Source organism: Rhinopithecus bieti, unplaced genomic scaffold (assembly GCF_001698545.2).
Source record: "Rhinopithecus bieti isolate Rb0 unplaced genomic scaffold, ASM169854v2 scaffold_13348, whole genome shotgun sequence".
Taxonomy (NCBI): Eukaryota; Metazoa; Chordata; class Mammalia; order Primates; family Cercopithecidae; genus Rhinopithecus; species Rhinopithecus bieti.
The window spans coordinates 1574601-1598794 of NW_016808764.1; the positions used below are offsets into that span (position 1 = coordinate 1574601).

General features: G+C 35.0%; 1 protein-coding gene across 1 annotated transcript in view; it reads right to left on the reverse strand.

The window, feature by feature from the left end:
* SHOC2 (SHOC2 leucine rich repeat scaffold protein) overlaps positions 1-24194 on the reverse strand; it is a 67859-nt gene that overhangs the window by 12154 nt on the left and 31511 nt on the right. Inside the window, 2 exon segments of the mRNA XM_017887130.1 lie at positions 949-1079; positions 14934-15071. Coding sequence (XP_017742619.1) covers positions 949-1079; positions 14934-15071 — 269 coding nt within the window.

Below are 24194 nucleotides of genomic sequence, written 5' to 3' on the forward strand. Positions count from 1 at the left end.
GTCAATAGTAAAAGACTAATAATAATATTGATAAAGACAACTTTAAAAGAAGAGTATTATATTGGCTGGCCGCGGTGGCTTACGCCTGTAATCTCAGCACTTTGGGAGGCCGAGGCAGGTAGACCACTTGAGGTCAAGAGCTCAAGATCAGCCTGGCCAACACAGTGAAACCCCCATCTCTACTAAAAATACAAAATTAGCCTGGTGTGGTAGTGCCTTTTATCCCAATTACTTGGGAGGCTGAGGCAGGAAAATCACTTGAACCTGGAAGGCAGAGGTTGCAGCTGAGCTGAGATCGTGCCATTGCACTCCAGCCTGGGCAACGGAAGCTAAACTCCGCCTCAAAAAAAAAAAAAGTATTATATCTTACCCAATTAATCCTTAAGCAAAATAAGTGAAAATACTTTTCTAATAGAATCAACAAAACCTAAAAATGTGTTTTAAAAAAAGATTCTGGCGATTGTTTTATACTAAATAGGCCTTAATATTATTGCACAAACAAGGTAATAATTTGAGTCACAGGAGAATTGTTGCTAATATTAATTTTGATGATAGATAGTGCATTCTGTGTCACTTATCATCTTTCTTTTTATAACTGAACTGGATAGGGTAGATGAATTTTAAAACCAGCCATATAGCTTTTCCTTAATACCTTTACTGTCAGTTCCCAAAATGAAATGAGATTTACATGGTGCTAAAGTAGAATACAGCACACTTACTTTTCTCCTAGTTTTCCCTTTTCTTTGCATTAAGAAAATAAAATAGGTTCATATACCCATTCTTTCTTGTTTGGAGTTACTTTAGCAGTGGTGGTACATCCACAGCATACTCATTATTTAAACAATCTCAATCACCAAATTATTTACCCTGCTATAAAGATTTACTAGCTTTCCTTGAATTATCTTGCAGACTCACTTCAAATCTTGTTTTCTCTAATCCACTTCTTACCTCTGGTAAAGTAGAAATGTTATTGTTCTCTAAATTTAATTCTTCAAGTGCACTGCATTTTGATAATGATCTGGGTATTGCTGACAGTCTGTTATATCTCAGACCAAGACGACTTAAACTGGACAGGTTTCCTGTAAACACACACAATAAAAGAAATTTATTTTTTACAAAATCTGATGAGCCTCTCACTGTCACAGGCTATCTACTAACTATTTAAAAATTAAAGTACTGTTTCAGCAAGATCCTTAACTTCTAGCACAAGGAACCCACACTACACTATCGATTAGGATGAAACTGAAATCACTTTTATGCTCACTTGTCTCAGAGAAATAAGGAAATATACAGCTATAAGTTAGTTTTTAAATGAACAAAGTATTCGCATACTTTAACAAGTTAACCTTTAGATAAGACCTAATTTAACTGCATCAAAGCTGTGTATATTTTAAACTTACAATAATTATTCCATTTGTTCTATGTTATGATGATCCAATTTAGAACAAGTGGTTATATATAAGTATGTACACGTAATTTTGGAGAAGAAATTTCCAAATATCTAAAATAGTATTGTTTAAAACATAAATTATTTACTGAGATCAGAAAGGTTCAATACTGAAAAGTTGGCCTGATGGTAAAAAATTTCTCAACCCCCTCCCCAAAACTTACAAACTGAAGTAAAAGTTAGAGTCTCTTTTATCTAAGCATATCCAGCTTGAGCACAAAATAGCCATTATTGAATTTTAAAAAAGCAGAACATTTTCTTTTCTTTTCTTTTTTGAGACTGAGTCTCACTCTATCGCCCAGGCTAGAGTACAGTGGTGTAATCTCAGCTCACTGCAACCTCCACCACTCGGGTTCAAGCGATTCTCCTGCCTCAGCCTCGCAAGTAGCTGGGATTACAGGCGCCCACCACCACACCCAGCTAATTTTTGTATTTTTAGTATAGACGGGGTTTCACCATGTTGGCCAGGCTGGTCTTCAACTCCTGACCTTAAGTGATCTGCTGCCTAGGACTCCCAAAGTGCTGGGATTACAGGCGTGAGCCACTGCGCCCAGCCGAGCATTTTATTTTCTAGGTATTTTCTACTTTTCTTGCCAAGACTACATGGCCAGCTATATATAATGAATGTATAATAACTTCTGCCATCATAAATGGTTCAACTCAAATTCAATTCTGCAAACAATATACATTAAAAATAAGTTAATTTTGATACAAAAAAAGCTAACAAGACAAGAATTTAGTCCAACATACTATCTTGCTGTGGCTGATTAATTTCTTTTTTCACTTCAAATCACAACTGTTGCTATGAGATACTTGGATGGGCCAGGTTAAAATGCCAAATGTAGCCTTTACTTTTAAATTAAACAGTTATTTCCAGTGTTAGAAATTACAGAAGTGGATGCCTGTGTCAACACTTAACTTTTTGGAGATAGTATTTTGAGGCCTTTCAGCCTTCGCAACCTCTTGATATCCATTTCTTTCCTTTTGCTTTAATCACTGTTCAAAAAGCTGTCGTATGATCAACTTACTTCCTTAGATGCAATATTACAACAATACTTACAGAAAACATACATTAGTCTATAGCATAAGTTAAGCCTTGACACCTTAAGAGGGCACTCATTATGCCTCATGATCCTTATCTGGTCATCAATCATCTGCATCTTTCCTTCTTGTGGAAAGTATCAAGTGAGTGAAGTTACACATAATGAATAATTGGAGCTAATTTTTAGCCTTTACATTTTCAAGATAAGAATCAGTCACTGATAATAAAAAAATACTCCTAATTCTATGCCATAAGTTGTCAACTATAATGCAGAAAAATGTAACAACCACTTCAATTCTTCCAAATAGAACTATTCCACAGGTATGCTATGTTCATTTATTAATGCATCACTTTTGTACAATAGTGTTTGGAAACTGGGCCAAGAGTTTACTGGGTCTATCTAATTAAGTGAGATTCCAACCGGCATAAAGTTGAATACAAAAGCAACAATAAAAAACCACCACTTAGCAAAGACAAGTTAATTTAGTCTTTAAAATGCTTTGTAAATTAACTAAGGATGCTTCACTTAGTGACTTCATCAGAAGTGTCTTTCTGATGACACTCTGGTGAGACGTGTCAATTCTGCAGGAGAAAACAAAATTGACTTTCCAAAGCCTCAGAAAATTCAGTGGTTAGAAATATGAACGAAAATATTCACTAATGCTATCACTGCGTTAGGCCAGGCAGGCATGGCGGCTCACACCTGTAATCCCAGCACTTTCGGAGGTCGAGGCAAGCGGATCACTTGAGGTCAGGAGTTCAAGACCAGCCTGGTCAACACGGTGAAACCCAGTCTCTACTAAAAATACAAAATTATCCAGGCATGGTGGTGCACACCTGTAGTCCCAGCTACTTGGGAGGCTCAGGGAGGAGAAGAGCTTGAACCCGGGAGGAGGAGGTTGCCATTAGCTGAGATTGCATCATTGCACTCCAGCCTGGGCGACACAGCAAGACTCCATCTCATTTACAAAAAAAAAAAAAGACAATAAAAATGTTACTTAAAAGCTGGGTTGGCAGAAAATAATTTGCTTTATGATAAAATATGTTAATTAAGTCATATATAATGGCAAAAATAGGGACAATCTAAATATTCAACAATAGAAGAATAATTATTTAAATTGGAAGCATCACAATGTAATAGAAAAACCGAAGTATTTTATATTATTTATATGTCCATGGGCAAGTTATTTAACCTGTGTCAGTTCCTTATCCATAAAGTGGAAATAATGCCACACACCTAACAGGGTGGCTCTAGGGGTCAGATATAACACGCATAAGATACTTAGCACCATTACTAACAGATACATAATAGATGTTCAATATATAATTTTCATTCTGTAGTATGTCTATATTCTGCAATATTTTGTACATATTAAAGTTGTTATAAAAAGTTTTAAGATGTGAAAGACTTTAGGTATGATGTTAAGTTGGGGGGAAAAAGCATGATAAAATTGTGTATTTTGTATGATTTCAACAACGTAAGAAACAGGCATGCAAAAAAAGGGAAAGAAAATGTATCAAAACTAACTGTTATCTCTGCATGGCAGAATTATGGAAGAACAATTAAAAATCTGTTTCATTTTGTCTGCATTTTTCCTAATTTTCTATATTTTAAATTTTAAAACATTTTGATAAGAATAGATCTATAATTCTAAAGTCATCCTAATTTTAAAAAAATTGTGACATCCTTCCACCATCCTTTTCTTTTGGATGAATATTTTACATTACAGAGATATTTTATATAATGTGACCAATTTGCATTATATGCCTGTACATGTTTTTAATAGTATATTAGACAATATATTGCAAGTTATTTCACTTAATTCTGGTTTCTAAGTCAATTTGTTTTAAAGTTCAAAATGTGCTATCTTAACAATGCAAAGACCAAGGGGGAAAATGCCAATAAACAGTATACATCATTTGCCAAATAAAGAACAAAATAAAAATGCCCAAAATTCATTTTAGAATTCCTAGTTTCCTGATATTTAACTCACTTAACTCTATGCTCTGTGATAAAGCTCTACCCACCTCTTGACAAGTGCACAGGCGCACCCACAGCACTGTGCCAATACCTCTATCGTCATGATTACACCATATTATAAATGTTTATTTCATGTCTGTGTCCATTTTTAGACTTAATGAGCTATCCACTGTCAGAACCCTAGTGCAGAGCCAGACACTGGTAATAAGTATTTGCTGTTTACTGAGAGTTTATTATAATAAAGCAAAAATTGAGAAACATTAAAAGGGTAGGTTGTATTCTATAAAACTGTGTTTATAGAAAGGGAATAAGTATATATTTATCTAGTTAAAAATGTTTTCTAATATCAGTTTTATCCCTTCTAAGTCAGTCACAAAATTCTATTTGTATTCTCAAAATGTATTTCTCATGTTTGTCCCTTCTCCAATCCCACCCTCATCAATTTTTTTTTTTTTAAGAGACAGAGTCTGACTCTATCGACCACAGTGGAGTGCAGTGGCACAATCATGGCTAGCTGCAGCCTCAAACTCCCCGGCCTAAGGTGATCCTCCTACCTTAGCCTCTGGAGCAGCAGGGACTACAGGCATATGCCACCACACCCAGCTAATTTTTGTATATTTGTAGAGATAGAGTTTCGCCATGTTGCCCAGGCTGGTCTCAATCTCTGTGCTAAAGTGATCCACTCACCTCAGTCTCCCAAAATGCTGGGATTACAGGCGTGAGCCACTGCACCTGGCCAAAAACATTTATACTAAAAACAACCTATTTCCTATTGTATCAAATGTAAACACTCTTTGCTAGCTTCTAGGGGTCCTCATGATATACCTCCACCCATCAATCAAGCTACTTATTTAACTGCTGTAAAATTGCACAGTGCCACACAAGACATAGTCTCTTCTCTCAAGAGGCTTACAGTACAGTGGTTTATTTTCACAAATAACTATAATACTTAGTAGATTACGATAATACCCTAAAAGAAGTATGAACAAAATCTTTGAATGTTCACAGATGGGGGAGACAATTTCCAACATAAAGGATCAAAGCTGGCTTTATAAAGAAAGTGAAAAAGTTAATCTTAGAAAGAAGGAACATCTCTGTCTCTAGGAACAGGAGAGAATGAACAAAAGATGAGCAAACAGGAAAAATAAATGTAGAAGAAAGAAGTTTGGGCACTTTACATGGTAAGGGTCATCTTCTCCATAAAGTGAACACATAAGCTAAATTGTGAAAAAAAAAAGAGTATAGTGGTTTTAAGTTTTAGATAGCCATCCTGTGACATTTGATAAAAATAAATGAAAAAGATACCTAGGAAGCAGCAGTAAGAGCCATCTGAGGGTAATCAGCAGGGACTTTACCATAACATTTGTGAAATAACTTGTCACAGTCACCAGCTAGTTGGTGAATCCAACTTGGCTCCCTATCAACAAATCTTCCTTCAAGATCTTCACTGACTTTGCTCCACTTAGTTTGTTTCCTTGACACAGAACCATGCTGTGCTCATTCTCACCTCCATGCTGTTTGACTGTCCTCACTTGTGTTCACGGACTGCATTTTTCTTCCATACTGATTCCAACGCATTTGTTCATTAAGTCATTCTTAGCCATTTTTATCAAGATCTTACTGACCTCCTTGTAAAATGAATACACCAGCATACTGCTTTCACCGTAAGTTGGCAATTAATTATATTTGGTCTTATGTTAACTGTTTCATGGATCAGTTATCTCCCTCACCAGACTGAAAACCCAGTAAGTGAGGAGCTTTGCAATATTTCTCTCCACAGAATTTGTTTCAGTGCTAAGCATACAATAGGCATTAATTCATACTTTCTTGATAATTACAAAAACTAAAACATTTCATTATTTGTCCTCCTTTCCATTAGGAACAAGACACAAAAAATTATATGAAAGGCCCATAAAAATCTATTTTCTTCAACTCATTCTTATTTTATAAAATAGCATGTCTATGCAATAGAGACTTTATTGGACATAACTGAAAAACATATATGCTCATCTGGTCTATCTGAATATAAATTAATTATTCTACAAATATCTGCAGGAATTTTTCTGAGATATCCAACATCTGAGCAGTCCATACTTAGATATCAGCCGGGAAGGAACTACTAACAATTCCAACTTTCTGCATTCCTCCCACCCCACCACATCACTTTTAGTTATAAAATATGTAAATGTATCTTCCTATTTTCCTTAGATAACCATGGTTTATGGTCTGTTACATACCTATTGAGACCTGTCTCTAAGCACTTATTTATACATATAATACAGGGATTTCTTATGTTTATATGTTTGCTTTCATATAAATGAGATCATTCTATTTGCTTCTCCCCTCCCCCATATAACAGGTGATAGAAATATTTTCATGCTGAGTAAACACAGATATACCTCATTCTATTTAACCATTGTAAAGTGTTTCATGGTATGTGTGCCATTATCTCTCCAATCATTGCTCAACTGATGGCATTTGTTTAATTTTTTAAAAAAGAATTATGTAATAAATACCCTTAGACATATATCTCTGTGTATATGTGAAAATATTTCTTATGTGTCAGACGATATAGATATTTAAAATTTTAATAAATAACAAAAGGCTACATCATTTTTATTTCCACCAAGAGTGAAGAATAGCCCCATTTACTCATATCCTTGTAAAATGGGGAGGGATGGTATCAACATTTTATCCCTTGCCTATTCCATTCCTATGGCCACCACTATAGCAAGGTCAGCAGAAGTGAAAATTTTCCTGCGAGTAGTGATCATGTTTGATTATAAAGAACTTCAAAATCTTCTGATAAAATTTTAATTTCCTGTATGCAGCTGCAGATAAAAGAGGCAGCTAACCTTTAAAATAAAATGGAAGTAAATAAGACCATCCCTTTTTCTCCTTTACATCACCGCTTTCCCTATGGAAGACAGTTGTTTCATTGTAACAAAATGGCTGACTCGTTCACCAAGGGGTCTTTGAAGTCTGCCATAAGAGGGGAGAATTTATTAACAGAGGAAAGTCTCCATGATCTTACTCCATCAACTGACATGCCTCATTCAATAACCCTTTACAGTATCACAGGAGATGAATACAATAAACATGTTTTTTATTCTCACTGAAAACTAAAAAACTTTCTCTGGTAACAATGATTAGTAGGGGAACCAAATTCTAAATGTTTATCAACTCAAATCCTAGTAAATAGAACCAGATTCTTGAAACTTCTCATCCAAAACCAAATAACTCTTAAGTTTCTCACTTTTAAAACCAGAGTAGGTTCCTAGAATTTAAAATTACAAAATAAAATAATGTAGCTAAATTGCTACATGACATTATCTAGTACCAAAACCAGCGGTAATTTAAATTAAGAGCTACCTCCACCTTTGTTGGATCTAAATTTTTTGCTTTTTGGTGAGGCAGAAGGGGTTGAATTTCTAACACTGTAATCCATGAGAATAGGCTATTCTGATGAAGAAATTTCACATTTGCAAAGGCCTTATCACTTGAGACTGCTGGCAAATTCAAAGAGTCATCCACATTTTGCCAGAGTCCATTACTCTCAGCTAAATAAAAGAGGTTAAGAAAATTAAGGATGAAATATCAAAACTCTTTTATGCCAGAAGAAAACATCAGAAGTCTAGCTTTTATTGTGATTCACCCTCTGCAGTGGTTTCAACTCTAACCTCTCTCAATGAGTGGTTTTAACCACAAACTAAACTGCAACCTAGAAATCAACACATGCTTGCTGTAATGTTGAGCCATCTTGACTAAGAAATAAAATCATTGCTGTTGAGCTTCTGTATATAAACGTAGGCTGATCAGTGCCAATCACTGGCATTTAGCTTTCAAGTGCTTAACTTTGTCTATAAATTGTTCTGTGCTCCACTTTGACAGCTTGCTTTCTCTTATGCTGTCAGATTTTAAAAATATGGTGAAATCAAATGGCTATGAATTAAAATTAGATTCTTTCAATTTCAGCAAATATAACCAGCAGCTTTAGGTTAATTTAGTATAACTTTTGAGTAAGACTAATTTAAATGATCATAATCTTATTTTAACAAAGTGGCAAAAAAGTAGTAGGAAAGACTCAGGGTTCGAAGGATGAAATGTCAAAGGTACAATTATTTTTTTAGAAACATTAAACTAAAAGCAAACTGAAAAGTAAGCAACACAGAAATTCCTGAATGTTAAAAACCCAAAGAACACCACCATTAAAAAGAAAACTAGTAAAGTTGTTATACATACGCTGCACTGTAATTACCTAAAACCCAATTACTAAAATGACTAAAATGCTACTTGTTGGTATAACCATAATTGCTGTAACATTTCTTCAGAGCCCAGTGCAACAAAAAGGCCTCTGTGAATTGTTCTGTGCTCCAGCCTTGAAGGCAAGGTTTTGTGGCATAGTTCTCTCCTAATATCATTTTGAGAAGAAATAGAAAGTAAAATATTTTTTCCTACTTCAGACCGTTTCTTCCCTGGATTACATAAAACTACCAGAGGTACCAGAAGGCTTTAAAAAACATCAGGTTCATACTTTAAAACAAAGTAATTGTTGGTTTGAAGCTTAATGTTTTCTTCTGTTCATAGCTAATTTCTGAATGAGAAAATATTCATATAAAATAATACATTTTTTAATTCAAGAAGGCAGACTAACAATTAAATCAGAGAAACTATAAATATGTATTTAAGCACTCTCTTACTTAACTGCAACTTGGTAAACCCCAACCCATTTCCTTCTGTCTCTTCCTCACATCCTATGAGCTGCCAGCAATACTAACTGCTCAGCCTGGAAGTAAATGGCAGCAATTATCACAGGGGAGTGACAGTTACTCCAGGAATGTTCATGTTAAATAAAGAAAAAAGTAAAAACATTCTGGTCTACTTATAAGAAAAAAGAAAAGAAGGAAAAGGCAAGTAAATACAGTGATTTCTGGAAAGTAACTGTAAGATGATACAAGATTTTATTTTCAGTTATGAATTTAGGGCAAGATTCTTTAGTCCAGGGAAAAGAGAGTGGGCAGCTGCTTCCAGACTAGCATCAACTCTGCAGAATAGGTGTTGGCCTTTCTGTTTTTAAGTTATACTTTCCCAGAACTAGAGTAGGATTTAAAAAAGGAAAAGTATCAGGAGAACCATAATTCACTTAAGTTTCCACTATTTAGGGTAAATTGTTCTTCCTCAATAAATGAGAGTAAAAATCTCAAAGGTCAATTAAAACTGTTGAAATTTGTAAGAGACCAAGACCCAAAGGTCAAAGTTGCCCACCAAACCTCAATCTTCTGCTACATAATCAAAATACTAGCACTGGAAAGGATGGAGAAAGACAGAATAATTATTTTAATAAACATGGTAATTGATAAATGACTACAATGTCATAAAAAGTTTCAATAAATATTACCAATTTACTTTGCCATTTACTCAGAGTAACAGCTGTACTATACTTGGCGACAACTATCAAAGCTATATAAAAGTAAATGCAATGTTATTTAAAATTTTCTTGTTGTTCATGTTTTAGTTCTCATTGATTTCCAATTTGTAATACTGTAATCTGACCCTACAGAATAAGCTAGAGGTGAGGCATATGTGTTATTCTGAGATAACATCTAAACTACAAGAGATTAATACTAAAATCAAATGTTTTCATATTAGTAAACACACTTAAAACACAGAAGAATCACCTCTAATAGGACACTAATCCTACTTACTAGAAGACTGTATTATATATCACCACCTATGCTTTCTCTGTTTGCCAGGATTATTCATTTCAGTACTTTAATCGCATGCACCTTTGACTATTATTTAACAAGACTGAGATACAGACACATATAAAAATATTAAATAATAAAATATTGTTAGACTATTTGAGACAGAGAAGGTTGAATGAAAATCATGCTTTATATATCTATCTGATCAGTTGAAGGAGTAGGCAAAATTATACAGATATTTAGGAGAAAAGAGTTCTAAACAGAGAGATGGGAAGTACAAATATCTCAAGGCTAGAATTTACCTGATATGTTCAAGAAACAATAAAATGTCTAGCATGTGTAATATCCAAAGATATACACAGTGACTAAACATCAATGAGAAGGATAAGAACATCACTTTATAACATTTCAAGTATCCTAAATTTTAGTTCTCCTGTCTGATTTGCAGTAGAGTAAAGCAACATTTTGTTTTTCTAAGACTAAGAATTTGGATTTTATAAAAAGTCATTTTTTGAAAGTGCTTTTAGGTGACGTTTCACTTAAAGTGATTATGATGAGATTATGCATTATTCTTTCTTTTCTTCTTTACCATTCCAATTAGTTGGTTGTTCATACTAACCAAACTTACAGATACATATTTCAATGTAAAAACATACAACACAAACTAAATATGTCACTGTGTGACATATTTACTATACTGAACACTATACTGAATATATGCTGAATATATATGGCCAACAGAGAAAGCATATATACACTGAATATATACTGAATATACTGAAGAACACTGTACTGAAATAAAATGTAAACCTATATGTTGAATTGGCCCAGAGTATACTAGGAAAATGTGATCCTGAAAAATAAACAGTGAGAAATAAAATATAGTTCTTAAATTTCAGAAATCTAGAAATAATACTTTGGCTGGCCAAGCAAAATGACTAAGTCACTTATCACGGGGGAGAAAAAAAAAATGGACTGGCCTCATCTTTGTACATTCAATTCCAGAAGAAGGTAGAACTATCTGTTAGTTCTACTGAGATCCTCAAGGAAAGGAAGTTTGACCCAATTATTTATATCCATCTAAACTGTTTCTGAATTATATGAATTATAAAAGCTATACACATACAAGAACTATAGGAGAATACTGTTCCCATGAACCATTTTTGAGAAAATGACTACCAACCAGACTGACTTCAGCCAACCAAGAAATGACTGAGGCAACTATGGCAACAGGACATGAACATTAAGACTAAAAACAAAAATGGGAATTAGTATAACAAGGTATGTGTTACCTATGCTGACAATGCAATTAACAAAAATAAGAAGAAAAGAGACTCCTCCAGAAAGGGCAGAAAGTAGAATAAACTCACTGATTGCCTCTTCTGTAACATAATTGATATTTATGGATCACTCTACCCAACAAAAGTAGAATACATATTAAACTGCACATGGAATACTTTTACTATGATGAAAGAATTCAAGTCCTATCAAGAATGTTTTTGGCCACAATGGAGGTAAACTAGAAGTCAAAGTCTAAGGTTTTGCCTTTAAAAGTAATAGCAAAACCGCAATTACTTTTTTACCAACCTAATAAACAAGCCATAGATCACAGAAGAAACAAAAAGGTAAATTAGAAAATACTTTTAAAAGGAAAATACAATATATCAGAATTTGTGGGAAGCTGCTGAAGCAGTACTGAAGGGGAAATTTATAGTGCTAACTGTCTTTATGAGAATAATAGAAAGGTCTCAAATTAATGACCTCAAGCTGCCACCATAAGAAACTAGAAAAAGAACAAATAAAACTCAAAGTAAGCTGGTGAAAAGAAATAATAAAGTTCAAAATGGAAATCAATGAAATAAAAACCAGAGAAACAATAGGGAAAATCAATAAAACTAAGAGAGGATCAATAACATTGATATACTTCTAGCCAGAATGATTAAGAAAAAGAGAGAACATACAAGTTCCTGATATCAGGAATTAGAGAGGTGGCATTACTACAGATTCTACAGATATTAAAATAACATTAAGAATGTTATGAACAACTTAAAGCTTTAAAATATGATAAATGAAATAAAATAAATATATTCCTCGAAAGACCCATATGACCAAGTTTGCTGAAGAAGAAAGTAATAACCTGAATAGCCCTATACCTATTAAAGTAATTGAAACTGCTTTAAAAAAAATTCCTATAAAGAAAAGTCCTGTCCTGGATGGCTTCACTGGTGAATTTTATCAAATATTAAAGGAAGAAATAATGCAATTTCATACCAACTATTCCAAAAATTGAACATATGTAGCCAGCATTACCCTGAAACCAAAAACTAGATAAAGATAGGTTGTATAATATTACATGTGAATTTATTGTTTATTCAAAACAAATACATCTAATATTTAGAACTTCTACCAGAATGTAACTTTTTAATTTATTTCTTCTTGGTAAGCAATTTTGGTCTTATTATCTGGTTTTTATCAAGTTCAGGGAAACATTATAAAATTAGATTTTATAACTGTATCACCACTATTTGGCCTTCTGGAACATCTAGTCCTATCTGCCATGACTTTGTAATTTTTTCACTTCTTTTCTACACATTTCTTTTTGATCTAGATTCTAGGGGACTTTTAGTTTATCCTAGAGACTGGTTTCTGGCTGTGTTCATCTGGTTATATGGAATTTTCCATTAAATTTGATCTGGCAAACATATCTCTAAGAGTTATATTTTATTCTTTGTTTCCTTTTTGTATCAGCCTGATCATATTTTAAACACGCAGTTTAAATATCCTTTCTATGTTCTTTTTCTCCTAGGATCACTTCTCCTTGTTCATCTTGGCCATTTCAATAGATTTTAAAGAGAAAAAAAAGCATGAAATAATTGTGCTTGGTCCTTATCATCTTGAACCAGAAATCTGATTCTCTTATTTATACAGGACATTCAGTAGAATATTAATTTTGGATATTAATAGAATAATTCAGTATGTGTTGCAGACAATCTTGCCTTTCAGAGGGACATCTAAACCATAAACCGGTTAACTAGAATATGTAATCTCTTTCCACTACAAACAGTAATATGATAGTGTCATGGGCCAAAAATCAGGGAAACATAGATTCTAATGGCTACTTATTACATCCATGTTTCAGCTTGCTTTTCTGTAAATAATTGTCCTGTATAACCTAAGACAGTCTACGCAACTCTGCTAAGAAATTCCCTAAAACTGCTTTGTTTTAAGTAATGGTAGGTAATTCAAATAAATGCTCCCAATAAAAAAATAAATAAATAAAAACATCTTCCAAAACCAAAATCAGAGAGTTAACATAATAACTAAGCACCAGACCAGAAACAAGCTGGGAACCCAGACACAAGCAAAACAATGGAGATAATTCCGTCTTAAGAGCACATCCCTAACTGGAAGACGCAGCTAAAAAGCTAAGCCATTTTTTCAGCAAGAGTCAAAATCTAGGGTCTGCCAAGGGTGAGGACTCTAGTCATCAACCTCACCTGGGACCCTCTAGAGCTGCACCCTACCAGTAAGGGTGAACTGGAAATAAAACAGCCATCCAGTTAGCCTGCAGAAAACCTTTTAATCACTTGGGGGACCAAAAAAATCTCAAGCCTTGAACACAAATGGATTAAAGTGATCCCCTCTCTACTAGGTACCCAACAGAGGCAGACAAAAACTCTTCTGGAGAAAGATAACATCATCACAGGCCTCAAATTATTTAGTAATCATGCCTCTGAAATACTCATGACTGGACCAAGCGTGGTGGCTAAGGCCTGTAATCCCAGCACTTTGGGAGGCAGAAGTGGGCAGATCACCTGAGGTCAGGAATTCAACACCAGCCTGGCCAACATAGTGAAATCTCATCTCAATTAAAAATAGAAAAAAATTAGCCAGGCGTGGTGGTGGGCGCCTATGGTCCCAGCTACTCAGGAGGCTGAGGCAGGAGAATCGCTTAAACCCAGGAGGCGGAGGCTGCAGTGAGCCAAGATCGCACCACTGCACTCCAGCCTGAGCAGCAGAGTGAAACTTGTCTCAAAAAAAAAAAAAGAAAAAAGTAAAATACTATTCATGACTGAAATTATGTAAATTAAGTAGAGATGTAATTTTTCTAAGTAAACATTATAGTATCCTTATACCACATTAATAACTAAAAGGCATCAGAATTTTAAAATTCCCTTTACTGGTATAAATTTATGCACAATCGGAAAAAATAAACAAGACTACATAAACACAGAACATATCACAGCTCAATTCAATTTTTTTGCAATTTGGCTAAGTCTCTAAAACATATTTTGAACTTCAAGTCATCTCCTCGCTTATCCCCTTAGTATTACAGATAAACAAACTTTAAAGTATACTGGCCGTGTTTAAAAAACTAAACAACAATGGTTTTATTTTTCAGTATGGAATACTTTAGCAAAGAAAGGACCACACCCAGTATAATAGCATGCAACTCAGAAATAAGCAGAAATAGAAAAAGCCACCCATTTTGCAATTTAAACTATGACAGAATATATACACATGTAACTCAACATTCTCTCTCTTTTATAATCCCATTGGGCTCATTTCCTAAAACCTATTTTCTTTGTCAAGAAAAGGAAATGAAAAGTTATTTTAAAATATTATCTTAAAAGTTTTACAACTTTGGTAATTGTGAATTTTAATCCTGAATTTTCATTACCAAATGGACCAAAAATAGTCCTGTTAATATCCAGTTAGCTATTAACAGCTATCAATATCTTCTTTCTCCTCTCATACCTATAGTATCTGGGAGATCTAGCAGTTCATTGTGCTGCAAGTCAAGGTTGGTTATCTGTGTACAGTTTCCAATCTCCTTTGGAAGGTGTTCAAGTTGATTGTGAGCTACATCCAGCGTAATGAGGTTACATAATTCACCTGTAAATTGACCAACATAAAAATTCAATAAGCATTAAAGAACACACTAGATAATACTTGTAAGCAAGAAAATAAATCTTATAATTTCTGAAAACTGGAAACAAAACCGTATTAGATAGGCAACTTTTATTTTAAAATTTTAAATCATTTAGTGAACACACTTGCATTGCAAGAAAATGAAAATTTCTTTTTTCTGTATCACAATTGCATTTTCTTTCTCAAAAACTAAGTCAACCACAAATCTGAAACCATTACTTCAAGATGACATCTGATAAAATCTCGTTTGTGAATGATTACTTTTCCAACCTCTTTAAGTAACCGATTCAGTCACAAATGTTTACATATATTCCCAAATTTGAAGTACTGATTTTGTTAACCAAATTCAGCATAAATAATATCAGATACACCTTGAGTTCAGTTTGAGGGTCATAATCTATCTCAAGATATGGAAATAAATGGAAATGGAAAAGTAATTTTAAAATATTATCTTAAAAGTTTTACAACTTTGATAATTGTGAATTTTAATCTTGAATTTTCATTACCAAAATGGATCAAGATAGTCTTCTTAATATCCAGTTAGCTACTAATAGCTATCAGTATCTTCTTTCTCCTCTCACACCTATAGTATCTAGGAGGTCTAGCAGTTCACTATGTTGCCAAACAAAGTTGGTTATCTGTGTACTGTTTCCAATCTCCCTTGGAAGGTGTTCAAGTTGATTGTGAACTACATCCAGCTTTCAAATATGAAATCTCATATATGCTTTTGAATATGCATGTGTTCTGATGTTATATAAATGCATAAATTGACATTTATAAATAAAAATTGCTTCTCAATTTACTAGGACTCTAAAAGGACAGAAAATAAGGTATATTTCTCCCTTTCCATTCTGGTTGAAAGGTCTGTACTGGCAATTTAAATTACCTGTAGTGTTACTGAGTTTTAAAACCTTTTCATTTTATTGGTCTTGTCAAGGCTTTTCTATTATTATTTTTTAAGGCAGAGGTTGGAGATACAGAAAAGTACAAACTATAGAACTCTGAAGAATGGGTGTGTAACACATTTTTAAGCCACATATAATAAACACAGGCAACAAAAGAAAAATCGATCTTAGATTTTATCAAAATTAAAAATTTTAGTGCATCAGAGGATACTATGAAGAGTGAAAAGGCAACCTATACAGTGGGAGAAAATATATGCAAATCACATATCTCATAATGGATTGATATCTAGAATATATAAAGAACTACAATAAAACAAGACCACCACAAAAAACCTCAAAGAAGCCGATTTTAAAAAGGGCAATGGACTTCAATAGATATTTCTCTAACGATATACAAGTCGGCAATAAACACATGAAAAGATGCTCAACATCAGTAATCACTAGGGAAATGCAAATCACGAGATACCACTTCATACCCATTGGGATGGCTATTATCAAAAAATAGAAAATAACAAGTACTAGTAAGGATGTGGAGAAACTGGAACCTTTGTGCACTGCTGTTGGGAAATGGTACAGTTGCTGTGAAAAACCGCACAGTGGTTCTTCAAAAAATTAAACATAAAATTACCATACAAGTCAGCAATTCAACTTCAAGGTATACATCCAAAAGAACTGAAAACAAGGACACAAACACATATTTGTACACCAATGGTCATAGCAGCATTATTCACAACAGTCAAAATGTGGAAACAACCCAACTATCTATTAACGAATGAATAACCAAAATGTGGTATGTATATATAAAGGAGTACTATACAGACTTGAATACATTTCTGATAGGTGCTAAACATGGATAAACCTGGAAAACATTATATACCACGTGAAATAAGCCACACACAAAAGAACAATTTTATGAGCACTCTTATATGAGGTACATGGAATAGTCAAATTCACAGAGACAGAAAGCAGAACGGTGGTTAGTAGGTGCTGAGGAGAGAGGGGAATGAGGACTTATTGTTCAACAGGTACAGAGTTTCAGTCTCAGACGATGAAAATGTTCTGGAGATGAATAATGGTAATCGTTGCACGGCAATGTCAATGTGCTTAATGCCACTGAACTCTACAAGTAAAAATGGCTAAAATGATACATTACACGTTATGCATATTTTATAATAAAAAAACGTATGGGACATAGCTAAGCCAGTGCTAAGAGGGAAGTTTATAGCACTAAATTTTTACATTACAAAAGAGGTAGGATCTCAAATCAGCAATCTAAGTCCATCTCAAGAAAAGAGAAAAAGGTAAAAATAAGTCCAAGCAAGCAAAAGGAAGGTAATAAAATGAGTATAAATCAATAAAATGAAAACCAGGAAGAAAGAGAATAGTTAATGTAAATATAAGATGGTTTTTTGGGGGAAAAAATCAATGTTTATAGCCCTCTGCCATGATTTACAAAGATAAAAAAGGGAGAAGATACATATTTCAAATATTAGCAATAAAAAAAGAAATACAGATCCTACGGTGTTTAAAAAGATAAAACGGACATACTACAAAAATCTTTGTAATTATAAATCATAAATTCAAAACTTAGAAGATATAACCTAATTATTCCAAAGCCACAAACTACCAAAACTCAATCAATATGAAACAGAAAGCCTGAATAGTACTATAACCATTAAATAAGTATTTGTAACTAAAAGTTTTCAAAAAAGAAATTCTAGGCCCAGATGGCTTCACTGCAGACTTTTACCAAATTATGCAATGTCTGCCAAAAAATAGAGGAGGAAACAATTTCAAACTCATTTTATGAGGTATTACTTTGATATTAAAATCAAAGACAGTACAAAAAAGAAAACTATAAATCAATGTCTCTCATGAGATTTCTATGTCAGGAACTCAGACACAAAAATTCTCAACAAAATATTAGAAAACTGAATTCAACAATATAAAAGGGATTATACATCATGACCAAGTACGATTAGGATTAATTCCAGATATGCAAGGCGGGTTTACTATTTGAAAATCAATCAATGTTATTTACCATATCAACAGTCTAAGGAAGTAAGATCATTTGATGATTCATACAAGGAAAACTTTTAACAAATGCAAAATGCATTCATGTTAAAAACCATCACCAATTTAGAAACAGTGGGGAATTACCTCAATTTAGTAAAAGCTTCTATAAAACTTACAGCTGACTTCCAGTTTCCAATCTAACACATAAAAAAATTTTGAAGTCGTTGCTCCTGTCCTCACAACAAGAAAAAGGCTGAATAAAATGAAGATTATCAACTCTTCTCATATCCTTTTGACATCTAAGGACAAACCTCTGCCCCCAGAACTGGAGAGAAATGTGATACAGAGTTACCAGGAGTAGAAGCCACAGCTAGGAGCTTGGTAGGAACACTTACTGAACTAATTAATTCATTCAGACAAAAAATTATTGCTATGTACATTCTCTTTTTTCAGGCCCAATACTGGGCACTGAAGAAACAGACTACAATATACCAAATGCTTGTATTCATGAAACTTACAACTTGGAAAAAGACAATGTGATTTAAGGGAGGCTACAGAGAGTCTCTGCTCCAAATAGGTCTCCTTCCCTGCTTGCTTATAAAATTTCACCATTAAAGAGCCATTCTTTTGGATCTTCATGGCCATTCACCTCAAAGTTCTTTATCTTTAAGGTGGTGACCCTTTCACTGACTCATTCATGAAAGAAAAACTTACTGTGCAACTACTGGAGATTCAACAGTGCAGGAAATGAAACAAGTTTCCATCTACATGAAAGATTCAGCAGTGCAGGAAACAAAGCAAGGTTCCATCCACATGAAACTTAACACTGTAGTGTGCATGGAGTGGGGAATCATAAAATAAAGAAATAAAGTGTCAGGATGTGATAACTGCTGTAAACAACAAGAAGAAAACACACAAGGAAAGGAAGCTGGAACTGTGACTGTTGGGGGAAGATGGGGTGGGAAAAAAAAAAGCATGTTTGAACTGAGACACAGGGGATTGGGAGGGGAAACAGGCAGAAAAGGAGAGGAGGGAAAGAAAGTGAGAAATCTAGGGTCTTAAATATCACCCTAAGGAATCTAGACCATTTTGACCAGATAATAAAGCACAATTTAAAGTTTTTAAGCAAACCATGATAATCAGAGTAATGTTCTAAAATGTCTGTTTTCTCTAGATTTGAATGGACTGGAGAAAGAGAAATAAAAAATACAGAGCCTAGGTTGATGCAACTGCAATTAGCCCACAAGAAATAGTGTGAAAGTCTATACTACATCAATGGCAGTGGAAGTAAGTGAATGAACAACAGGCCTACTATCAAGAGGGACAGAAAAAGTGACAAGACACTTTGGGAGCCCGAGGCGGGCGGATCATGAGGTCAGAAGATCGAGACCATCCTGGCTAAAACGGTGAAACCCGTCTCTACCAAAAATACAAAAAATTAGCCGGGCATGGTGGTGGGTGCGTGTAGTCCCAGCTACTCGGGAGGCTGAGGCAGGAGAATGGCATGAACCTGGAAGGCAGAGCTTGCAGTGAGTCAAGATTGCGCCACTGCACTCCAGCCCGGGTGACAGAGCGAGACTCCGTCTCGGAAAAAAAAAAAAAAGTGACAGGAATGTGGTAGAATATTGCTTTTCAGACTACATATGGTAAAGGCCTGGTTCTTTGTCTTTTGCTTTTCCCAAGTGGTTGTAGATGAATATTTAAAACACAAACACACACTTGGATGTCTCAGCAATGTCAAATTGTTATATAAGATTCTAAATGCTTACTTTCAGTTTCTGTTCTTAATTTGGGCAAACTAGTAACAAATAGTTGGTGGCCCGGTACTTGTCTAGTGAGTAGGCTACACCTTGACTAGAACTAGAACAACAACAAAAAATTCTCTGACTCTAAGATATTGAGTCTGGGTTGATACAGAAGATAAGATGCAATTATGAGAGAGGAATGGAATCCACAAAGAAGAAAAGTTGAGCTGAAGTTATAGTTTGGTCATGATGAATTTGAGATACCAGTGTGACATCTACGTAAAATATTTAGTGGCTAATTGTGGGGGAAAAAACATGAAGAAAATGTTATCATGGTAGAACATGTTTGTCCTAAGAGAAAGTTGGATTTAACATCTGCAAACATTGAGCTCTGGCTAAGGGTAATGGTGGAGTTGTGTTGATAATTTAAAACTGTGGATAAAATATTTAAAGGCATACAGGGATACCAAAGTTAAAACTAGAGGGAATTTTAACCCTTAAAAAGAAGGGAACTGTAGTAGGCAGACTTCTAAGATAACCCCCAATGGCCCTGCCTCATGAATAATTGTATACATTATCTAATTACCCCTCCCTTTGAGTGTGGGCTAAACTTAGTGACTTGCTTCTTACCAATAGAATATGGCAAAGGTGATGGGATGTCACATTTGTGATTCAGTTGCAAAAGATTGTGACTTCCATCTTGCTAGCACTTTAATGATTTCTTAGCTTACACCCTTTGATAAGGCAAGCTGCCATGTTGAAAAGACCCATGTGAAAAGGAACTAAGAGCAGTCTCCAGCCAACAGTCAGCAAGAAATTGAAACCCTCTCTCCACCAACCTGCTAGGAACTAAATCCTAACAAAAACTACATGAGCTGGGAATCTTTTCCCAGGAAAGCCTTCCCAAGCCCTGGCTAACACTATGACTGAAAAATCTTGTGAGAGACCCTAAATCAGAAGGTCCAGTTAAGTTGTGCCTGATACCCAAACCAAATAAACTATAAGATAACAAATGATTGTTGTTTTAAAAGTTATCTTTTAGAGTAATTTGTTACACGACAATAGACAACTAATACAGCAATCACATGAGATTCACCTTCATAAATGCCTTTTTATAAAGCTTTTACCATGAAGTTACTAAAAAATCTGTAGGTGAAAAGTAAATCTCAAGTCAAAAGCCAAAGTCCTACTGCCAAGAAGCCAAAGGACAGGGTTCAGGGTTATAAGAGTGACTGGAATTCAAGGTTGGATACTCTGTAAAGGAGGAAATCACAAAGAGCAGAGTCCTAAAATCTGCAAATACACACTCCTCAAATTTTTGCCTGACTCTGAAAATGCATGTGGGAGAGGAGACTGCAAGGAGTCCAAGGGAAGAACCACAGCTAAAAGGCTAAAGGAGCTGAGCAGAGATTTCAACAGTGGCCAAAGTTCTTTAAGAGTTTGGATTTTCAGTCTTGTTAAGTTGTTGGAGAGTAAGAAAACAAAATTCCAAGAGGGCTATAACATAGGAGAGTAAAGACCACATCTTAAAACTAAGGAATTTACCCTAGGTTTAAGGATATAACCAAATAGCATCACCCTTAGAAGAGCTAAATCTAAGTCTCTATGGTCAAGATGACTCAACAGCAATTTAACTGCCTAGCAGAACAAAATGTAATACTTTCCAGAGGATAACAGAATCCATAGTAGTTACAGTATTAGCTATTTATACTAGCCAATCAGAATTACTAGACTGTCGTTCTATTTACCACAATGGATGCAACTAGAAAATGAAAAAAATGTTTGAGAAAATGGTTTGCTGACTGTAGACAATAGCCATATATGACTGTGCTCCCTTGTATCAAAGGAAAACAATAGGAGGTCCTATGATTGCCCCAGGTTACTGCCTGGAGCCAGGTTCCAGGTCACAGAAAAAGCAGAAAAGGAATATAGAACAAGGGCCAATAGTTATTACTAAGTTAGAGCAAAATATTTTAGTCTAGGAAAGCCAAGATGATTAGAATTTGTGAGGCAGAATTGGAGACAGAAGAGAGTAGCAAATAGATTTGTGCAATCTGCAAGAAAGACTTATTCAGTCTTTGCCTAAATTCTTATCTGCATTAGGTGCAAACAAACCACCAAAGGCTAGGCAAAGACCTAGTAGCAGCAACCCAAACAATTCCCAGCAGTCACACAAGGTTGTGAATAGTTTGAATTCCTATCAGCCACAAAATAGACCTCGTAATATATAGTTTATCAGGGAGTCATCAAAATTTATTACCTTAGCAGTGGGGCTAAATTAGATGTAGACAAAAGGCTACTAAAACTACCATAACAAAGCTTAAAAGCCAGAAAGGATTAAACTGACTACAGAAAAATTTAACTGTATGCCAGGACACAGTCCAGCACTATTAAAAGAATACAACAAAATCTAAGACTTAACAATGAGAAAATGTTATGAAGCTCACATCCAATTAAAAATTACTAAACATGCAGGATGGGTACAGTGGCTCACGCCTATAAACCCAGCACTTTGGGAGGCTTAGGCGGGAGGATCACCTGAGGTTGGGAGTTCAAGACCAGCCTGACCAACATGGAGAAACCCCATCTCTACTAAAAACATAAAATTAGCCAGGCGTGGTGGTGCATGCCTGTAATATCATCTACTCAGGAGGCAGGAGAATCGCTTGAACCCGGAAGGCGGAGGTTGCAGTGGGCCGAAATCACACCACTGCACTCCAGTGTGGGCAACAAGAGCAAAATTCTGTCTCAAAAAAAAAAAAAAAAATTACTAGACATGCAAGATGCAGGAAAATAAGACCCACACCAGGAGAAAAGTCATTCTGTAGCAACAGAAACAAAAATAAAAGATGAAACTATAAGACAAGGACAGTGAAAAAGCTATTAAACAATGAGCTCCATATGTTCAAGGTAAAAGAAAACTTGAATAAAAATGACACCCAATGGAAAGTATGGAGGTGAGAAATAAAATACCTGATATGAAAACTTCATTGTATAGAACAGTAGATTTAGACACTGAAGAAGAAATGATATACAGCAACAACAAACAAATAGGTATAAAACTATCTAAAATATACACGGACACACACAGACAAATAGAGCATCAATGACCTAAAACGCAAAGTCTAATATATATGTAATTAGAGACTCAGATAATAGAAAAAAAAAAAAGGACCAAGAAAGGGAAAAGTTACAAGAAATAATGGCCAAAATTTTTCCAATTTTGATGAAAACCATAAACCCACAGATCCAAGAGGCTCATAAACTCCGAGATAAAAATAACAGCAGACTTCTTGTCAAAAACTAGGCAAGCTATAAGAAAACGGAGAGATGTCTCTAAAATACTGAGGGGGGGAAAAAAGGAAACTTTCAAACTAGCATTCTATATTAGGAAAAACAGCTTTCAAAAATGAAGGCAGCAAGGTGTGATGGCTCACACCCTTAATCCCAACATTCTGGGAGGTTGAGGTGGGTGGATTGCTTGTGCCCAGGAGTTTGAAGACCACTCTGGGTAATACGGTAAGACCCTGCCTCTACAAAAGATACAAAAACTAGCTGGGTGTAGTGCACACACCTGTAGTCCCAGCTACTCGGGAGGCTGAGGAGGGAGGATCACTAGAGCCCAGGAGGTCGAGGCTGCAGTGAGCCATAATCACACCACTGCACTCAAGCCTGGGTAACAGAGCGAGACCCTGTCTCAAAAAAAAAAAAAAAAAAAAAGCAAAATAAAGATTTTAAAATAAAGCTTAGCAAAATCATTTTGAGCAGACCTACACTACAATATGTTAATGCACGTTCTTTGGGCAAAAAGAAAATGATTTGAGGCCGCGTGCGGTAGCTCACGCCTATAGTCCCAACACTTTGAGAGGCCGAGGTGGGCGGATCACCTGAGGGCAGAATTCGAGACCAGCCTGGCTAACGTGGTGAAACCCCGTCTCTACTAAAAATACAAAAATTAGCCAGGTGTGGTAGCGTACACCTGTAATTCCAGCTACCCAGGAGGCTGAAGCAGGGGAATCGCTTGAACCCGGCAGGCAGAGGTTGCAAGGAGCCAAGATGGCGCCATCGCCCTCCAGCCTTGGCAACAAGAGCAAAACCCCATCTCACAAAAAAAAAAAAAAAAAGAAGAAAAGAAGAGAAGATACAGCAATGAATACTAAAATTAGTGAGCAAAAGATTAGGGAAAACAAGGTATCTGCATAGTCTAAAACATCTCCCAAGATAAATTAAAAGAAAAAAATATTAACTTTAAAGTAGAGAAGCACAGCAGAAATCACATTAACCAACTGGTCAAGGTCAAAATCACCAGTAATGAGACTTATCAATATGAATTGATATAATTCACTGGAAAAGGCATCACAATCACCACTGTGGTATCCCTGACAAAAAAACCAAACTCAAAACTAGTCATGAAAAAAAAA